General features: G+C 37.8%; 1 protein-coding gene across 9 annotated transcripts in view; it reads right to left on the bottom strand.

Annotated features, from left to right (window-relative positions):
* PPARGC1A (PPARG coactivator 1 alpha) overlaps window positions 1-19918 on the bottom strand; it is a 339704-nt gene that overhangs the window by 122605 nt on the left and 197181 nt on the right. For 7 of the 9 annotated variants that reach the window (XR_008651723.2, XR_010116207.1, XM_063619457.1 and 4 more), the window contains exon 2: window positions 6861-7040. Coding sequence is in view for 6 of the 9 variants with exons in the window: in XM_063619457.1 (XP_063475527.1) it covers window positions 6861-7040 (180 nt within the window). In the remaining 3 variants the exon portion in view is untranslated. Of the gene's footprint in view, window positions 1-2839; window positions 2961-6860; window positions 7041-12033; window positions 13643-19918 lie in introns of those variants that run through there. The other 2 variants (XM_055246175.2, XM_055246178.2) reach the window with 2 other exon arrangements.

The following is a 19918-nucleotide window of genomic DNA, read 5'->3' on the forward strand; positions in this document are numbered from 1 at the left end:
AGGTCTCTACACAGACACACGGTTGCTATACAAATAGACAGTTGGTCCAATGCGGCACCCTGAACCTTGCGATTACTTTCACCTACACTATTATCTTTGAAGTAAATCTAAGAAGCAATGAGCTACTTTTTCCTGATTCTGCTCCAAGATTTCCTCTTTGTGAATTTGGGTCTCCACTATTTTGGCCCCAAAGATATCCAGGCAGAGTAACTCTGATGAACCAGTTGAGACTCTGGAAGGTTGGAAAAACCTACAATAAGCCCATAAAACATCCCAGTTTACTTTCTGGAGTGCCTAGAGTATCTGACATGAAATCATTGGTTTTTCCCATCCCAAAAAACAAAATAGCACTTTCTAAAATCATCGTGCCTAATGAAACATACACATTCTCACTTTGCAAACTGCAAATGGCTAAGAACCGAATCAACTTCCATTAAAAAAAAAACCAAACAAACAAACAAAAAAAAACCAGCAGCCAATCTCATCTCTCCTAGCCACACCTTCCATTAACAAAAGCCACCAGCAGGAAAGTTAGTGCCAGTGAAAGACGGTCATGTAACCTGCATCCTGTGAGTTGCTATTTATTAGCAAGGGTTGATGCCAGGAGACAGAGCCCTGTGGGTCAGAACTCCTGAGCCATATTTTTCCAGTGGTCAGCATAATGGCAGGGAAGAAATAGGGTGATAAACCAGATGTTCCCAAGATAAGCCAGATGTTATCAAGCCGAGAAGCCTAAAACAACAGTGCTTAAATGAGGTGTGTAGATGAACACACACACTCACAAACGAACAACACTATTTAGTCTCCCTGCAAGATAAGCCGACAGGAGAGGCTGAAAATAAAGCAGCACACAGGCTGGGTCAGATTGTTGCTTCCTGATTTGTGACTCTCCAAGATGAACATCTAACTGATTTATACCCAGAATTTGGAATTTTGTGGTAGACTACAAATGCAAAGATAAGTACAACATAAATTTTTTAAATTCTCCATAAGTCTCCATGAGTTACAACATTCTTCAATGTTCTTATGTTACAGCCAATTATCTCTCCACTTAAATGGCTATTATTTTCTTACTTGAAGTCTATGTTCTTTGTAAGTATCATTACCAAGTGTGGCAAAAATCTGGCTGTGGGCCGTAAATTTAATTTAAATGACAAACATTTATTGATTGCAAATTGGAAATCCCAGAAATCTTATAAAAGTGATTATTGTAAATTAATTCAGTCCTCCCACATAACAAAAAAGAATTTATTCTTCCAATGATTAAATTAAGGTGAGGTTGTGTATACATGCATTCTTTCTTTCTTGTCTATTTGTTTTGTTAAAATTCCAAGAGGTTTGCATTCATAGAAAAGTCTGTCTGGCCACAGGCACAGTCAGAAGCAAGAATTCATTACCATGGAAGGCTGCAGAATTTCCTCCAAGGAGACAAGTGAAAAAAAGCAGACACCACGTAAATTTGTGGATTGGGTTAAATATGTTCTGTCCCTGAGGCAGTGGAAAGATAGAGGGCCCCTTTGTAAAATGACTCACGAATGTAGGAAAGTACTTCAGCTCCTAAAGGTGAGCAGAAACTTAACCAGGAACGATATCCACGAGGTTCTGCTTCTCTTTGGAATATCTTTGAGTTAGCATTCCTTACCACCTCTCTCTCTATCCTAACTCAGAGTTATCAGTGCTGATGGAATTTTCCTTCAAGGTACTTTGAATCTGTTCCCTGAATGCCACCCCCTCTGCTATCACCTTGTCCCTTCCCTGTACCTGTATCATATTGGGTTTGGAATGCAGCACGGCCTGCTGTCTGATTTTCCGTATTTCCTACTTGCCTACACTTCTTAGGACTGTCAGCATTATCACTATTAAATACTACCTCCATTATGTTGATTTGCTAAAAATCTTCAATGACATCCTACTTTCTAAACAGACTCTAAACATTTCCAACTGGATTCTCATGACCCACCGTAATTTTGTACCTACCTTACATCCAAACTTACTCCCACTAATGTTGTGTTCCCATTAATATGTATTTTACTTTGAGTAAACCAAGCTCCTCACCTCCACATCCCCTCTATGAAAACACTTCCCTCTTCTCTTACAAGGCTTCATGAATTTATTCTTGCTGTTTATCTCCTCAACTAGAAATACACATACATACATACACACACATATATATGCATGCATATATGCATACATGAGCTTGCAATGTTTGCAAATTGCAAATATATATATAATCCTATGTAGGTACATATACATATATACATATACATGAATATACAGTCTTATATTGTTTTCCAATTGCTAAGAAATAAAAACACATGCATATACCTGTATATGTGTATACACAGCCTTGCATGGTTTCCTAATTGTTTTACATTTGTTCATCTTGCCTCCCAAACTAGATTTAAAGTCCTTTAGGACACAGGCCTTCTTTTGTGCTTTGTATATAATCTTCACATTACCTAACGCAGTTCATTCCGTCAATAAACATATGAAGATCAACGCATTCATTATGCAACAAGTATTTGTTGAGTTCTTACTTTCTGCTATTTTCTAAGAAAATATCTAGAAAAATGTCAGTGAAAAAGACAGGCAGATTCCCTACTCCCCAAATGCTTATGGTCTGCTGAACTGCCAATATTTGTTATTTTTAACTTTTTGATAGGCACATAATATATGTCCATTTTTGCAAAATTTAGAATATAACTGAAAGCCAAATGAAGAAATGTAAAGTATCTATATTCCCACTAGAATAACCAAGTAGTTTTGAAAGCGTCCACATTCATTTCCTTGATGGCATACAGCAGGATAAGTTACACACAAATACAAAACCACCACTCACCCTTTTCTGCTACAAAGTTCACAGTTTCAGGCTTCCTGAGAGTTCCAGCAATGACCAAACATGAACGCTGGCTACAGCTGTGAGAGTCCTTCTCTCCCCACCAGCAAAGGCAGGCCTCAGAACGTATTACAAGTAATGACCTAGAGACGACTGCATTCTCACTTGCCATCATTCTAACGAACCCCAAGTAGCTTCATTCAGAAGTAACAGACGAATGAATGAAAGATGCCCATTCAGTTGTATCATGGAGGCATTAAAGCAGGTGTTAAAATAAACCAGGGACAAGGTTGCCCACAGTGACCCAGAAAGGCCAATATGCTATTTAAACTAACCCCATGCCATCCATCTTTACACACTGCTGTGCTGTAAAAGTAGTCCTTTATTCTCCTCCTTCAAACAATGCACAAAGGCAACAGAGGGAAGGAAGTTATGTTGCAATATTCTGAAACATAAATCTTGCTACCAGCCGGTCCAGGGACGCATCCTGTTTTCCTTACACATGGATCAGATTCACTGGAGGCTGTTACTTCTGAGCCTTTTGCCTTGCTTTTTAAAGTGGCTTCTGAATCGTACCTGGTCACCTGCATTTACACATCCAAACACAGGTTGCGTAAGCAGAGAACATTGTTTGTGTGTCCAGTTACTCAACCAACATGTGCCATTGCATGTCACTACCCCTCTGCCACCACCCAGAATTCCCTTTCTCAAATTGTGACATTCAGCTTCATTTTTTATCATTATTAAGTTTGTGATGTTAAATAAAAATTAAACTTAGATTCAAACATAAGGAAGAAACAAAAAGAAGAGATACATAATTTACTCTCAACATTTTAAGACTCTGCCACTCTATTATCTACCCCTAAATCCCACTTTCTGCTTTGATGAGAATTCAGAGAGCTGATGGCCAGTTTCCAGTGGTGTCTTTGACATGCTACTTGAGTCAGGGAAAAGCATTTAACTACTCAGTGCCTGATTTTATTCTGGGAATCCAAAGTAGATAATGCTTGTTATTGTCAGATCAGAGACAGCAGAGCCCGTGACTGTTTAACTTGCTCAAGTACAAGGCCTTCTCAAATGTGATGAGGCAGGGCTTTGCAAATTGGAAGAAGGTGAGTGCAGGTGAAAAGTCCACTGTGAGTGCCTGGCCCTGGGAAGGCACTTCCCTGAAATGCTGCTTTGGTAGAAGCAACACAAACCTGTGGCCATGAAAGAGTTATCTGGTTTCATATGAACCTTCTTCACAGGGAACACCCAAATTTAGAATGTCACCTCTGCTTAAAACACACTTTCCTTTCGCATTATAGAAAAGATGCCTGAGTTTAACACTAGAGGGCAAAGAGTGGAGGTGTCCTCACACCATGCAAATACTCCTGAAGCTGCTGCTGTTGGTAAGGGCATTGCCACATACGACCTTACCCTTTGCCTAGATAAAGAATGGGCTTTGTGACATCAGAGAAAACTGTTATGGGAACTTACCTAAACAGCCACTTTTGCCCTCTGACACTAAGAGAATACCTGACATATTAGTCCTGGAGCCCCAGGCATCCTGATATCGTTATATGACTTCTCATTCTTTATATCCAGTACCTTACTATGTCTTCTCTCAGAAATCTAACCAATTAATCATTAGTAATTTATAAACGGGCAGTCTGTGACTTTTTTTAAAAGCAGGGTTTTTCAACCTCAGTGCTTTTTTCATTGGAGGCTGAATCATTTTTTGTGATGGGAGCTGTCCTGTATGCTGTAGGAAGTTTAGCAGCATCCCTTGTCTCTAGTCTCTACCCAATAAATGCTCGTAGCCTCCCCTTGTCCCCAGTGATAACAACCAAACATGCCTCCAGACATTGTCAAATGTCCCTTGAATTGGGGTGTCGGGCGGGGACAACTGCCTTTGGTTGAGAATCATTGGTCTAAAAATGACCTAATGAAAGACTAAATTAAATGAACTTCTGTTTTAGAGTGCTGAAAATAATTTTATTAGCATAGAATATGACATAGGGAGACAAAAAGGGTTGCATGGCATATATTAAGCACCTACATGTAGATAATTAACTAGATGCTGAACCAAGTCTCCTGAAGGTATAAATGTGAAGTACCTCTCACAAATACCACAACACAAAATACAGGGACATAAAAGTTATGGAGGAAGTTGTATTTTTTTTAAAGTAGTCCACCAGAGAGGCATTGACTCCTATGCCATCTCCCCCTACTGCTAAGTTATTCTCTAGCCTCTACAAAATGCATGGCATTCACCTGATATGAAATAGCTGATTTTTAGATAAGAGGTCTATGGAAATGGACATTTTTTAAAGCACTGTTTATTTAATGCAGCATGACTTAGAATGGGCCTGTAACCTGACAAGTGTACTGAGTGAGGAATGTTCAATTTACCAGTTCTAACTGGCCAAGTCCTCACATGAACTTTCTAAGACCCGGCTGAGAAGCCTGGGAAAGTAGAACTAACCACAACCTTCAGTGTTTCCTCCACCTTGTTCTGTCTCCCCAGTCCAAACTCTACTACCTTAAGCATTCTTCTAAAACCCACTTAATCTCCAGAGGTATTACAAAATCTCAGCCATCGGCAGAACCTACAGCCGTCTCAGCTCACCAGCTAACTCTACCTCCATGCCAACCAACACTGAAAGGAAAGATTCTGTTCTATTTTTAAATATATTGAGCAAAGAAGCAGCTTGATATGTCTTTGTAAAGGATGGCTGTCACCCAAATTCATGGGTTCTCTATTTTTATCAGGGATATAAACTTTGAAGTCTGAAAAATTTGGGGTTCAAATCCCAGGTCTTTATTGTCAACTGTGTGATTTGGGGAAAATCAAATAACCTCTCTGAGTTTCAGTGTCTGCACATGTAAAACAGGAATGATAATAATAGGACCTAACAATAGGTCGTTTTCAAGGACAAATGAGATGACATATATTAAGCATGAGTATACCGAAATGTTGGCCATTATTGTCATTACTATTATTGTTATCAACATTAATATATTCATCATTCACTCATGATTTAACAAACATTTATTCAGCATGTATTATATGCTGGGTTCCAGAAAAACTCAATTAATATTTTAAACTTGGCTTTCTTAAGACTCAGATTTCAACCAAATAACATGGAAGTATAAGAAATGTCTTTGCTGGTGAATAAGAAAAGTCCAGCACATAGTAGGTGCTCAGAAAACATTAGATGATGATGATGATGGCACTGGCGGTTGTGATAAAGAAAACTAGCTGATATGTCATTCTTCATTTAATTCACTTGCCAGAGTACTCACTAAATGTTTGCTCCTATAAAAAATAATGTATTTTCAAGTAAATGAGTACTGATCTTGTGGGAAAGAATTCCTTTTCTCAAAGTAACACTTTCATAGGAATAGATTAACATTCTTTATTACAGGGTAGGCTTATAATAAGGGTCCGGAGTCACGGAGGTAATTCTTGCTATTGAAAAGTAAATGAATTTTGACTGATTTATAAGTATACAGTAGATTAGTCGGGTTTAGAAATTCCCATTATATAAAGAAATTGGAGATATGAACCAAAAATATAATTAATAATAATAATCAAAAGAGCTCACCTAATTAGTAAAGTAAATAAAGGTAGACATCTACCCCCTTGGTTAAAAAGAAAGGCCTTCTTATTTATTAATTTATATGAGGTACCATTTATTGCTCATTCTTTCTGTGGGAAATAGACAGGAATAAACAGGTTTAGACTTTTGTTCTTCTTTGTCACTAATCTTTCACAATTATTTCAACACAGTTTAACTCACTCACAGTTGTTGATTCCTAGTCCCTAGTTGATTTATTTTTTAAATCTTTAAAAAAAAAAAAATGAAACATTTGTTTTCCAAACAATGTTTTTCCATAAATTAGAAAGTATGTAACTGTGATGAAAAGTCTTTTGATGATAGCAAAGTAAGAACTCATTATGCATTCAGGCCTATTACCATGTTAGTCTGGCCCAAGCCAAAGTCAATGAAAAATTAATGTTTCCAAAGGATGTCCTTACCTCAAATATGTTTGAAGGCTCATTGTTGTACTGATTGGATATTATTTCTGATTGGTCACTGCACCACTTGAGTCCACCCAGAAAGCTGTCTGTATCCAAGTCGTTCACATCTAGTTCAGAAAGATCAAGTTCAGGAAGATCTGGGCAAAGAGGCTGGTCTTCACCAACCAGAGCAGCACACTGCAGGAGGCAGAAAAAAAAATTTAAAAAAGCTTCCATTAACCACAGGAATTTATTAAACTGCAATAGCATGTGATAGGAATTAAGCCTGGTTAATTCAACGACACTACCAAAGCTAGTTTCTGGCACTTTAATCACCGGGAAAAACATCCTAAAATCTTTACTCACTTGGCTCCTGAAGGATAATTTCCCTGCTTTATTCCATCCAAAATCTACCTCCAAACACATGGTAAATACCATGCTCCATGAAGCCTTCTCCGATTCTTCCAGTTAGAAATCAACTAGATATTTTTGGACCTCTTTGTACAAAATCCTAGGTACCTGTTTGGTAGTTACTGCTTCCAAAGTTTTAAACTGTCTTATAGTTAACCATAATACAAACTTGATTTTACCTTGGAAATTTCATCACACATAATAGACACTCAATAAACTATTGCTAAATGGAAAAAGAACAGAGGAACTATACTAGGAAAAATTTTCTCCATTTACACTCCTTTTAAGCATTATAATCCACATAATTCATTTAGCAACTAATGATGCAAAGCCCTTTGACTCATCTGTGGTTCTCCTGAATTGTTATTTAAATCATTTACTCTTATTTGACTCTTCATGACTTTCTGGACTTCATCCTTAAAGGCAAAAGCAAGTTCCTTAAGATGAAGGACAAAAATCATAATTTTTTTTTTCTATACAGCTTTTGTATGTAACTTGCAAGATGTGTGTGTGTGTGTGTGTGTGTATGTGTGTGCATGCATATGTGTGTGTACGATTGGAATCACCTAGTACCTGGAAAAGAAAACTCACAATAGCATACCATCACTATATTTTGTTCATTATTTATGTATATCTAAACTGTGCTCTACGTGAATTCAAAATAACTATTTTTGTTTAGAGTTTTAAAATAATTTCTACATATTGAGAAGTTTAAAATATCTTCTACCATGGCTGGGCTGCTTATCACCAAGATTATTTTAGATTGTCAAAGTATTTCATCCCCTTACATGAAATAGACAGTCTTTTAACTGTTTTACCATGTGGCTTTTGGAGGCAAGTGGACTCCCCTTACCAATGAGGTGGTCTCCTAAACTTGAATTGGCTACCTAACCGCTAATGTCAGTCTGCAGACAGTAAAGAACACTGCAGGAACTCCTATTGCAGGGGTCTGACATTGCCAGAACAGTAAGGACTTCATCCATCTGTAAGTGGGGGTGTCTACATCAGGAGGCATACACTGACGCAGCACCCTCATGGCCCTGCCTTCCAAGGTCTGGAGAGATGCTGTGAAATTATTCACATCCAGGCAGCAGTTAGGCATAAAATGAAAGATGCTCTTTGACATTTATATTTTGAATGAAATAAGTTTTATGCAGATTTTCTTTCTCAAGCACCCCTGTTATCCCTGGCAGGGATTCCTAGCAGGCCACATTACACAGGTCATATGCAGCAGCGTGATCAAAAGCAACACGCTGAGAAGTAAGTACTGGGTAATGGAGTCAGCAGTTGGTAAGGGGAGGATGGGGGGAGAACGAAAATCATTGCCATCCTTTTCTAAGACCATTGGACCCCAGTGAGATCCCTGGCAGCAGGGACAAGGGAATGCAAAGAAAGGGCCGTCCTCACCATCAAAACTCTTTCCTTATCATTTTATTGGTCTTTCCTTTTATTATCTGAGTTAGCCCAAAATTACAGGTCAGTATACTTGACAAGGCATATAAGTAAGTGGAGGCTGGGCTGAAGAGATCTCGTTCTGGTACAAGGCTCATATTTGGTTGTGGCTGTAACACCGCCCAGACTCCATTCTTGCCCACACAGCTGATCCTCCAAGCCCAAACACACTATCTTAACTTTTCCTCAATGTCACCAATTCAGAGATAGGGGGAGAACTTTTTCAATGGTGCAAGATACACTAGGATTTTATAGGGGCATAGTCTTTAAAAAAAAAAAAAAAAAACGTGAACAACAAAAATAGCAACACAAAAGTAAAAATAATCAAGAAAACGTAGGCTCTCTATGTATGGCTTCAGTTCCTGTTGTGAAACTTTGGAACCAGCCATGTTTTGGAATGCTAAAGTGGCATACTGATTTGTGGACAACTTCTTGTTGTCCCTCTCTTTAACTGCCCTCTTTGGCATGACTTGTTCAAAACCCTTTAACCTTCCATAAATATGTATTTTTAAATAACTTTTGAAAACCATTGAACAGACCAGGTCAATTTGTTGTGTTGGTGCTATCTTGTCATTTACATATTCCTTTCCTTCCTCTCACTTGTTCACTCATGCTCTGTCTCTCTCTCTCTGTTTGTCTCTCTCTCTCTCATTTTGCTTTTATGTTATGGTTGAGAAAAGTGCATGCATTCTTGCCAATGTTGACATGCTAATAAAATCCGTGCTTCTGAATGTGTCTTTATCCTGCTAATCTAAAACACATTAGTGGTAGCAAGTGTTCCTGTTATTAATTTATATTTGGCCTTTGGACAATGCCAGACTTAACAGTCCAAGCCCTGTAACTGTCCTCATCTGACATGCTGATATTTACTGTTTCCCTATACATCTGTAACAGGTGTGCTTTATTGCAATTACACAGACACATTCTACTGCCTCTTTGCAACTATGACAGCTATTTCACAACTGTAGCCTCAATTTTATAATAAGATTTAAGAGGATAAAGCAGTCACTAAACACAAAAGGCTAATTATTGTATGTTATTTCACCCCAACAGACTTTTCTCTTAGTTAAGGAGCAGACAATAAATTAGCTTAACTGCACTGATGATAATGAATCATTATAATTAAGTATAATTCTCCATTAACCTTTTGGAGGTTTTTGTGCCATTGATGGTAAATTTTAAAGAGAGAGAGAAGAAGGAGTGGACTTGGCCACATTAATTATATTAATGAAAAAAGAAACTCAGTTCTTAAAAAAAATTAGTTAAGACAGGGGAAAGGAGGTGGAGAGAGGGGCAGTAAAGAATGACAGTCTTAGTGGGGTGTATGTCATGTGAATTGTCTCTATCAATCTTAGTAACCTTATTGTACATCACCTTCATTAAACTGTGAAACACAGGGCACTCCAAGTAGCTACAGTGATATAGGCCTTTATTAACCAACGTACTACCCTGTCATTATGTGCAAAAGGGCATAATACGTTTTAGGATGACAGCAAACATTAATGATTCAAAAAATGAAAACTGCCAACACTACCTGCTGCTCATAATATTTTATACAGGCGGAGGTGATTCCCAGAGCCGCTGCCATGTAGGCAAAGCTTCTAGCAGCTAGCTGCCTGTGGTGCAACAGAGAAGTGACTGGCCAATCTCAGCCGACTGGCGACTCCATCCATGGCTGGACAAGTAGCCAAGACCTTTCCTCCTTAAGAAAAAAATTTAAAGGCCACTGTTCTAAATGCTTCTGATGCTTATTTGAAAATGACTGCAGGAATTCCAATGATTAAAATAAATCTTCCTTATTTCCATATGATCTAGTTCCTCAATCAACTCCTAACAGCATCAGGAATAATACATGATGGAAAAATGAAACTACAGCAGCTGAGACCCACAGTGCCAGCCAGACAACCACCCACAGGACACTCCGGCTACTCAAAGACAATTAGGACTTTGAAGCCACTTATAACCCTGACTCATAATGGCTACAGGGCATATGAATTATCCATATCTATTCCGCCTTACCAAGAAATCAGAACAAGATAACAATTACAATCCACAAATACGATCTACCAAGGCAAGGGAGGGCAAATGGAGCCAACATTTGCAAACCCAGCAAAGAGTTAAGAATCCCGGGCATGCCTCGCTAGATAGGAAAAATGCATTCACCGACGGCCTTGGCCAAATTATTTTCACTTTAGATGTGTATCGCTGCACCACATGGACATCTTATTTAATCAAATCACGTGTGGGCTTGATCCTCCCCCTTACCCTACGTGCCCCCAGCTACCCAGAGGAAACACTCGCAGTCGTTTGCCAGATTCATTGTTAGCAGCTGGGATCCTCCATGCAATTCAATTTGAGTCCATCTCACCAGAGTCCACAGAAAGTTTCGCTTGTTTCCCAAGTTGCCCAAACTTTCCTTCCGAGAACATTCCATTGTGCTGAATGCAAACACGCAGAGGTCCTCCGTCCTCCCACTAGACTCCAGAGATTACGAGGAAACTGCTTGCGTTATTTTCCCCCTGTATGAATTGTAGCCAGCAAAGACTGTGGAATTGATGTATTGCTGTCTATTTTTACACTAGCAGCGAGCAGCTCCACACACAGTCCTGCATAAACTCTATTCTCCCTCGGCTTCAGGCAGCTCTCCGTGGTACAGGAAGATTTAACCATTGGCTTCCCTGCCACCGACGCGAACGGAAAACCTTGCACTGCCAGGCATTTCTTTTTATTCGCTGGCCAAATCTTTCAACCACGTATAGTTTTAAAGGAAGCAACATCGTTGTTTTGTGTTCTGTGGGAAAAGCAATCTAAAATAGCCCAGCAGGATTATTTAGGATTTTGTAAGTTCTCTGATGAACAGAGACAGAAGGGGGGAAAAAATCCGGACTAGAGTCAAAATGGGCTATATTTGAACACATCCATTTTAATATTTTTATCTTCGTCTTATTATAAATAGAAATGGCATCTTTCCAACCAGGCCACTAAACACCACTGGAAAGACTTCAGCTTCTGATTCATATCAATATCTTAGAGCATAAATATTGCATATGAGTAGAAACAGTGCCAAAGTCACATGGAAAGAGTTTCTAACTGCAACAGATACTGATGACAGCAGCTAAGCTTTGATTTGCTCAAGGCATCTCAGAGCCACCTTAAAATAGCAAACTTATTGGAGTTAAGATAAGATTGAGATTCCCTTCTAAAAGCTCCTGCCTGGACTACTTTCCGGGCTCCTCTCTTTGCCCAAGCCCATCCCCCCTTACAGGAATAATAGCATCTGAAGGAAGCGTCAGTCCTGGCTGCAGCGCCGAGCCCTGCCCCAGCTCACCTCGATGTCACTCCATACAGACTCAGAGTCCTGGTTGCACATGTCCCACGCCATCCAGCTCTTGAATGACGCCAGTCAAGCTTTTTCAACTCCAATCCACAGTGACACAGAGCACACACTCATGCAGGCAACCAGCCCCTTACTGAGAGTGAACTGAAGGCACCTGTCTTACTACAGTCCCCAGTCACATGACAAAGCTATTAAAAAGTAGGCTGGGCTGTCACTCACCCAGCCTCCCTTCCCCTGTGCAGCTTGCTGCTCTAACTCGTGACGTCACTCAAAGGCAGCCCTCTGCCTCAGTGAAGTAACGCTTTAAAAAAAAAAGAAAGAAAAGAAAAAAGAAAGAAAGAAAGGAAACACTTGGACTTTTGGAGGCTTCAAGCATCATGCTGTGATTAAAGCCAGCTTTGAATGCCACAGACTCTAAACGGAGCCCTGGCCATGTAATAACCAAAATCCCCTGCAATCTTTTTTTAATTTATTTTCCTTCCAAAACAAGCAAGTGTCAAAGCTCCCTGTTTCATGACAGAGTAACTATATTCTTAGCTAAAATGTGTATTCCCCAAGAACTCTTTAATTCTAACATCTCCAAGTGGACTCAAGCTCAGTTTGGGACTAAAGCAAGAGCTTATCACATGATGCATTTTTATGAGACATTTTCTCATTGAGGGAGTGTTTGAAAGCGCAAATGGGGCTTTTTTTTTTTTTTTTTTTTTTTGCTTGTTTAATCCACAAAGTAGCCTGTATGTGTTAAGGTATAAACAAACTCCTCCACTCAGAATTCGGCTGCCCCCATGGCAGTAGGGAATACCAGCTCCCGAAGAGTTGCTGCAGTTTTCTTTGCTCCATATAAGGAGAACAAGCCACAAAACCCCATCCTTTCAGCTTCCTTCTAATTATTTCCATTTCTCTCATAGGCTCCCAGAAAACAAGTGTTAGTAAATACAGTTGCTGCTGCTGTGCTCAGATCAGCTTAGATTCCCAGCTCCTATTTTTCATACATGTAGCGTTTCCTCCCTAACTGCCTTAGGGTGCCTTTTTGAATAAACATTGAATTCCAACCCTAGTGCCCTGGGTTGTGTAGTTTGCATTTTGAAATCAAGAATGTCCGTGAACTGAGGGAAAAATACCAACACACTATTAGCAGAAATATTCAATTCCTGAGCTTTACTTTCTATTATTTTTCAGCTTGTACCTTGAGACAATGAGGGCTAATGCAGGTGCAACTGTTTTATGATGACACTACATATTGAATACATAACAAACTCAAGGTACTGGACACAGTGGAAAAACACTTCCTGTAATATGACAGTGGTCTGACTTAACCCTTCCAAGTTCCCAGGAGATGTACACGTGTATGTATCTGTGTGAATAAACATGTAAAATTTTAAACCCAATATACTTTTAGAATCAGCTCAATTCTTTTACTTGATAATAATTTACCTGAAAACAATCCCCCAGTTACCAAAACATAATTTGTAAAGCACTATTCTACTGAGGTTAATTTACCCTGTTCTTCATTGTCCATCTCCTTAAACAGAAAAACATGGTGATTTGCCCTAACACATATTTTAAATATTAAGTTTCTCAAATATTAAAGTGAAAGAAAGAACAAAAGAAACAAAATACCAGCAGACTGCTGCTTATTTCAGACCATACATATTATAAGAGATTTGTGTGCTGTGATAGCTTCAACAAGTTGCTAGTAAATTCCCAAATAACGTAAGGAAGTTGACAGTTTATCATTACTGGGCATAAAAAGGTGGCCAAGAGCTTTGACACTTTAAGTTTGCTGAATACAGTTCACAGGCACATTTTCCCTTTTACAAACAGCAGAAAATTACTGTAGTTTTAATTTTCTAATGAAAGAACAGGAAAATACAACCTCGGGAATGCTTTTATACAAGCAATTAGTGGCATTACTCTGCACTCCCCACAAAGAAACACTAATTTTCTTCCCAATTATATTCTGATTTAATGTAAAACTTCAGTAAATTATTAAAATTCAGGACAAAGGTCATTGGCTCTACCCTCAACGATCAACTGTGAAATAATATTGGTCACCTGGCCAAGAAGAGTCAATGTTTATTAATTATTATCATGTGATTCTTCCACTGTGATATTCACTGATACTTTTATTTGTGTTTATCCAATGCTAGATATTCATCATATTTTGAAAACCTATTCACATCTTTTAGAGATGTTCTTTACATTAGAACAGGCTTGTTATAATTTTTGATATTCTAACCTGCCCAGATTGTATTGTTAGGGTTTTCTTACTTTTTGCCATCTAATTCTACTTCTAAAAAATCAAATCAGCACATGCACTGAAACCAGAAGTGATTTCAAATACACTTGTTTTTTCTTCACTCTCACTATCACAAAGAGGATGGAATTCAGAAGTAACAACATTTAAAGGACTTATAAACTACAGTATATTGCATTTTCCCCTCAAATTTCTATTACTGGACAAATCAAAATTAAATAGATTCCTAGGATAAATTAGAGTGCTTTCCACTACTTTTTTTTTTTGTCTTAAAACTACAACTGTAATGAGAGAGATGTTTTAGAGGTTTTATAATTTTGTTAATTAACTCTTCAGATTAAAATTTTTCTTCTGTCCAGTTTTTTTTTTCTTTTCTCAGGAGAACTTATATTGTTCATTGCTCACCAACCTTGGTTTTTTTCTGGTTCCCTGGGCCATTTCTCTGTTTAATTCTCTCTCTGCTTTGACTATTTCTCTCACTCTCTACCCACAGCCCTCCTTTCACCCCTTCGTCAACTCTATCTCCAAAATTTCCAAATATCTGGTTTCAGACAACAAGGATCTATTGAAACCTTACTGTGTGCACAGCCATGTATCACAAGGACTGCCAAGGAAGCATATGACATGGACACAAGAGAGCTTACAATTTTAGGGGGATGACAGCCCTTAAAAATGGAGAATAATTTGGTATGAAAAACCAATGTCACTTGGATCAATACCCAGATTCCTCTTCTACTGCTTAAAACACACCCTGGTGAGGTACAAGTTCCTTTCGTTGACCACTGCAGTTCACACCCAAATCAAACCCATTTTTTCTCAACAACAGAAAGAGGTATTTATTAACATCTGCTGAGTGCTCCTAATGTTGCATATCTACACAGAGCCTACATTCCATCCTGATAATTTCTCCCCTCTGTAGTTCTGTTAACATTTTCCAGAGTTTCAGTATTAGTAGAGGCAGGAGAATCTATCTCGAGTTGCTAACAAAGAGAAAAAAAAACCTCAAGAGAATAATTCAATTCTCTAACAAATATGTTGAATGAAGTGTATAACATTTGGGTTTCCTTCCTCACTCCTACTCCAAATTAAAGGCTTTTCCCATCCCTCCATATTTCAGACAACTGCCGATTTCTAAAAATTAGAATCAAATTCAAACCCCCAAACTCGAAAACCTCAGACAATAGCAAAAACAACTGGTTTTGTTGTCTATATTGAATATAGGTGATTTCAGACGCAAACTCAGAAGAGCCATTAGGATAAATATATTTGTTCACTTGTTTTTATAAGTTTATAAGTTTTTATTTTAACAAAACAAACAAAAAACTACCAGACTGCTGCTTCTTTCAGATCATACATATTATAAGAGATGTATCTACTGTGATATCTGCAACAAGTTGCTAGTAAATTCCCAAATAACATAAGGAAATTGACAGTTTATCATTACTGGGCATAAAAAGGTGACCAAGAGCTTTAACATTTTAAGTTTGCTGAATACAGTTCATAGGCACATTTTCCCTCTTACACACAGCAGAAAATTACTGTAGTTTTAGTTTTCTAAATCAAAAAAGAACAGGAAAATACAACCTCGGGAATGCTTCCATACACACTATTTATACAATAACTACGTAAGAATATATGTATGCAGAAAATTCTCAAGAAAGAAAGTTGGAAAGCAAAACATATACAGCAGACCACGTATGGGCTAGACATTAAGGTCAGCGCTTCATATACCACATCTCAATCAATTTAGTCCTCCAAACTATCCAATAAAGATGACCTGTGTACCCATTTTACAATGGAGAAAAATAAGGCTGGGCAAGGTTTAGAGGGCAGCTGGAAAGAGCATGCAAATCGCTGAAAGTCTTTCTAGGAAGAACTAAAGTTTCATCCATAAGAACAATAATCATCCTCAAATCAAAGCCATAGCAAAGACCCCGGAGGCAACTTTATAACTGAGGGACAGTCTACATAGCTGGAAACCAATACTCCTGGGAATGCTGCCTGCCTAGAGCATTCGTCCAGAAAGCAAAGGGGCCTGCCTAGAATTGCTAATATTTTTCAAGTTAATCATTGTTAACAGGCATTCAATTGCTTGCTTTTAATTCCTAGAGGGACTAATTGATCCTGATACCCCACATCAGTGTCTAAACACATGCTTTGGGCTTCTGGTTAGAAGCAGAGATTGCGTAGAACACAAAAGTTGGTAGCAGGATAGGATATAACAAAGACTTCTATTCTATAAATACTTTAAAATTAAACCTCATTTTGCTCGAAAAAAATGCCACAGTGATGTCCATGTGAACAAAGAACCTTTGAGGAAATAACTAGAGGAAAATCAAGACAGCTTGAATGTCTCCTAGCATTTATTTTTACTTTTTTAATAAACAAGTTATGATAGACAATCTCAGCAAAAACATCTCTCATCTCCAGTAAAACCTTCTGCAGATCGGCTCTATGGAACTGAGTCAGCCTCTATTTTAATTTGGACCTCAAAATGTGCTTTTGGTGTTTTTCATATTAGAACAAAAAATAATATGAAAATTAATCTGAGTTGCAGTCAATTGGACTAATCAAAACATAAAGCAACAATTGTGCTTATTAAGCACAGAAATAAGAGATAATAAAAGGGTGGTTAAAATCTGATTTTGTCTGATGTTCAACTGTGTTGTATTTGTGAATCTACATTTTCATTTACCTTAATTATTCCAGGTTAATTTATCTATAATGCAGACAGTTATTGATTATTTAGATGATAAATGTTCAATAGGATTATCTAGCAATGTTTTTTTTTTTTAAACTGGAACTGAATAAGGCATACTACATATTGTCAAATTTGGCACTATTTAAAATTTTAAAGTGCTACTGAACTTTAATACGTAATATAATATTTCATTTACTAAGAAGGATTTTTTTTTTGCACTAGCTGAAGTTAGTAAGGGCCAGGGAAAATTGAGGTACACAAATTGTTAAACTGAAAAAAAAAAAAGGCAATCAAACTGTTCCCCTGATACTTATTTTTTAGCGCTTGAGTCCTAATTAGCTTAGCTTTTCTCGATCTTAGGGAAACAAAACAAAACAAAACTGTATTTTGCAAATAGTCTCAAAAGGTAACAATAAATAGATATATTTTTTCTTTTTCTTTTTCTTTTTTTTAATACCACCAGGCAGTCTTGGAAGGATTTTTGGTTATTTGACTTGTGTTTCTGTTATGGGTTTTTCCAGTGCTTTGATGTTTGAATTTTGCTCTAACAAAACTGATATGTATATACATATATCCCAAACATGTCAGAGAGGTAGAAGGGAAATAAATTCTCATCTTAAGAAGCAATTAGCTTTGAGGTCTAAGCTCAGTTTTGTGGTGACAGATAAACTCTTACTTTATATTTGCTAGCCCAATTAGACACAAGATTTTTAAGAAAACATCCTTAACCAAGACAACCACTTCTAGGATTGACCTCTACATTTAGCAGCTCAATCGAAAAATAGATGTCAGATACTACCGGTAGGATTATACTGGGTATAATTTTTATACAGAGCAAGCAGGCAATATATATTCAAAACTTTTAAAAACCTCATAGACCTAGAAAATCTACTTCTAGAAATTCATCCTGAGGCAAAAATAAGGGAATGTGTACAGAGATTTTTCATATGAGAATGCCCAATGCGACATTATTTGTATTATTGAAAACTTGAATGCAATGTGAATATCCAACATTAAGTGACCTGGTTCAATAAATTATAGAGATGTATATACATATATATATTTATTTAATGTTATCATTAAAATCTGTTGTAAAATATATTTAATAGCATAATGGGAGAGTGTTCAAAATATATTGGGGTTTAAAATGAAGCTTGAAAAAACTACAATCATGAAAAGTTTACCTGTAAAAATATATCTTCAGAAAGAAGAGGATAAGGAGGAAATATAACAAGCTGTTAGTAGTGGCTGATGGCATTATAAGTACTTTTTAAGTTCCTTTATGTGAGTGTGCCTTTCTGTAATTTTCAAATTTTCTCTTATAAACATGCATGACTTTTATATTCAGAAGAAGAAGAATTATTCAGTTTTGAGAGGAACAGAGAGATTCAGTATTAAAGCCATGCCTGCTTAACATACTGGGAATGTAGCAGATAGAAATAGCCCCTGACGCCCCATATTGTATCTCAAATATTCATCATATGTTTAAAATGAAGCCATTTCTGCCTGTCACACCAAGTCCAACAGCTACTCCACTTAGGATGCAAAGCTCATGAGCAACACTGAGGGAAGTTAGTACCTGGTATACTTAGAAATCCCAGAATTATGGAGAGAAGGAAGCTATCAGCTCCTATCAGCTTGCCTCAGAGGTAGACCCAAAACCACTATCCCCCAGACACCACTACCATCTTCCCTTTGTTTCTCAATCTGAAATTTAATCAATTATTAAGTCAATTTTCTCTTTAAAAATCTTAATTAGCCCGGGTGGGGTTAAAGAAACTTCATTCATTTATACAATAGTAAATATTTTCAAGAATGGTATAAATAAACTGGTAAGAATAATTCTCGAGAAGAGGGTCTACCAACTAACTGGGAAAAAAAGGAGGGGCCACCAGCAAAGGCTTAGGGGAAGAGTGTTTAGAGACATGGCTTCCACTGGAGATGATTGAAATTGATTTGACCAGGAAAATGCAGTCCCAATTTCAACCCGGTGACAAGCAAGTAAATTTCTGGAACACAGCCCATCCCTAAATGTGAAACAACCTGTGTAAATGCTGCCATGTTGCAGGCCCGTGCTTGGGCAGAAAGCTCATGTTTGGCTTCTCAAATATCACAAGAGGGGATAACTCACTTCTTTCCCCTGGAAGGTCAACTATATTCACAGGAATGAAAGCTTTATATCAGCCAATTTGATTTCATGTTCTCAAATTTCCTGGGCCTTTTCTGCAGATCATTCTTCCTACACGTGGGTGTTCGTTATTTTGACCATTAAGAATATTTGTAAGAAGAGGGGTAATGAGGTTGAAACCAAAATCAGCCAGCCTTATGAGATTTAAGGTGAGTACCGGAGGCTCAAGTTTATCTGACAGGTGGAGTCATTTTGAGGATCTTGATTCAGCCCAAAATGAAAGGAGAATGCATGATAAGAAGAACATGGCCCTCATTCAGCTATGTCACTTGCCAGCTCGACTTTAGGTGGTTCATGTAATGATACTGAGCCTTGGTTTCCTTATCTGTCAACAAAGATGGCCAGATTCAATTAAATCAAAGATCTCTGCCAGATCTAAAATGCAGTGATGTGCCTGTCTTGACAGAGACAGACAACACAGGAAGCCTTCTTTGCACAGGGTGAATCCAAATGTCTCATTTCACAAAGATACCGGAAATCAGAGATGTTGTACAAGAAAGGCAACTGGCGCTCAGTGTTGCTGAAAGAGCACAGCTTTATCATTTTCCTTGCAATACAGATATTTAACCACTCAACCGTTCTAGAAAAAGAATACTAGAGAACTTGTGAAATATAATACTTTCAACCACAGGTATTGGCTCTGAGAAGATCAGCTTCCTAGAGACCTGCATTTCTTACAAAGTTCAGGTAGCTGCCCAGAGAAACAGTGGGTTTTCATCTTGTTTATCAT

This window comes from Symphalangus syndactylus, chromosome 16 (genome assembly GCF_028878055.3).
Source record: "Symphalangus syndactylus isolate Jambi chromosome 16, NHGRI_mSymSyn1-v2.1_pri, whole genome shotgun sequence".
Classification (NCBI taxonomy): domain Eukaryota; kingdom Metazoa; phylum Chordata; class Mammalia; order Primates; family Hylobatidae; genus Symphalangus; species Symphalangus syndactylus.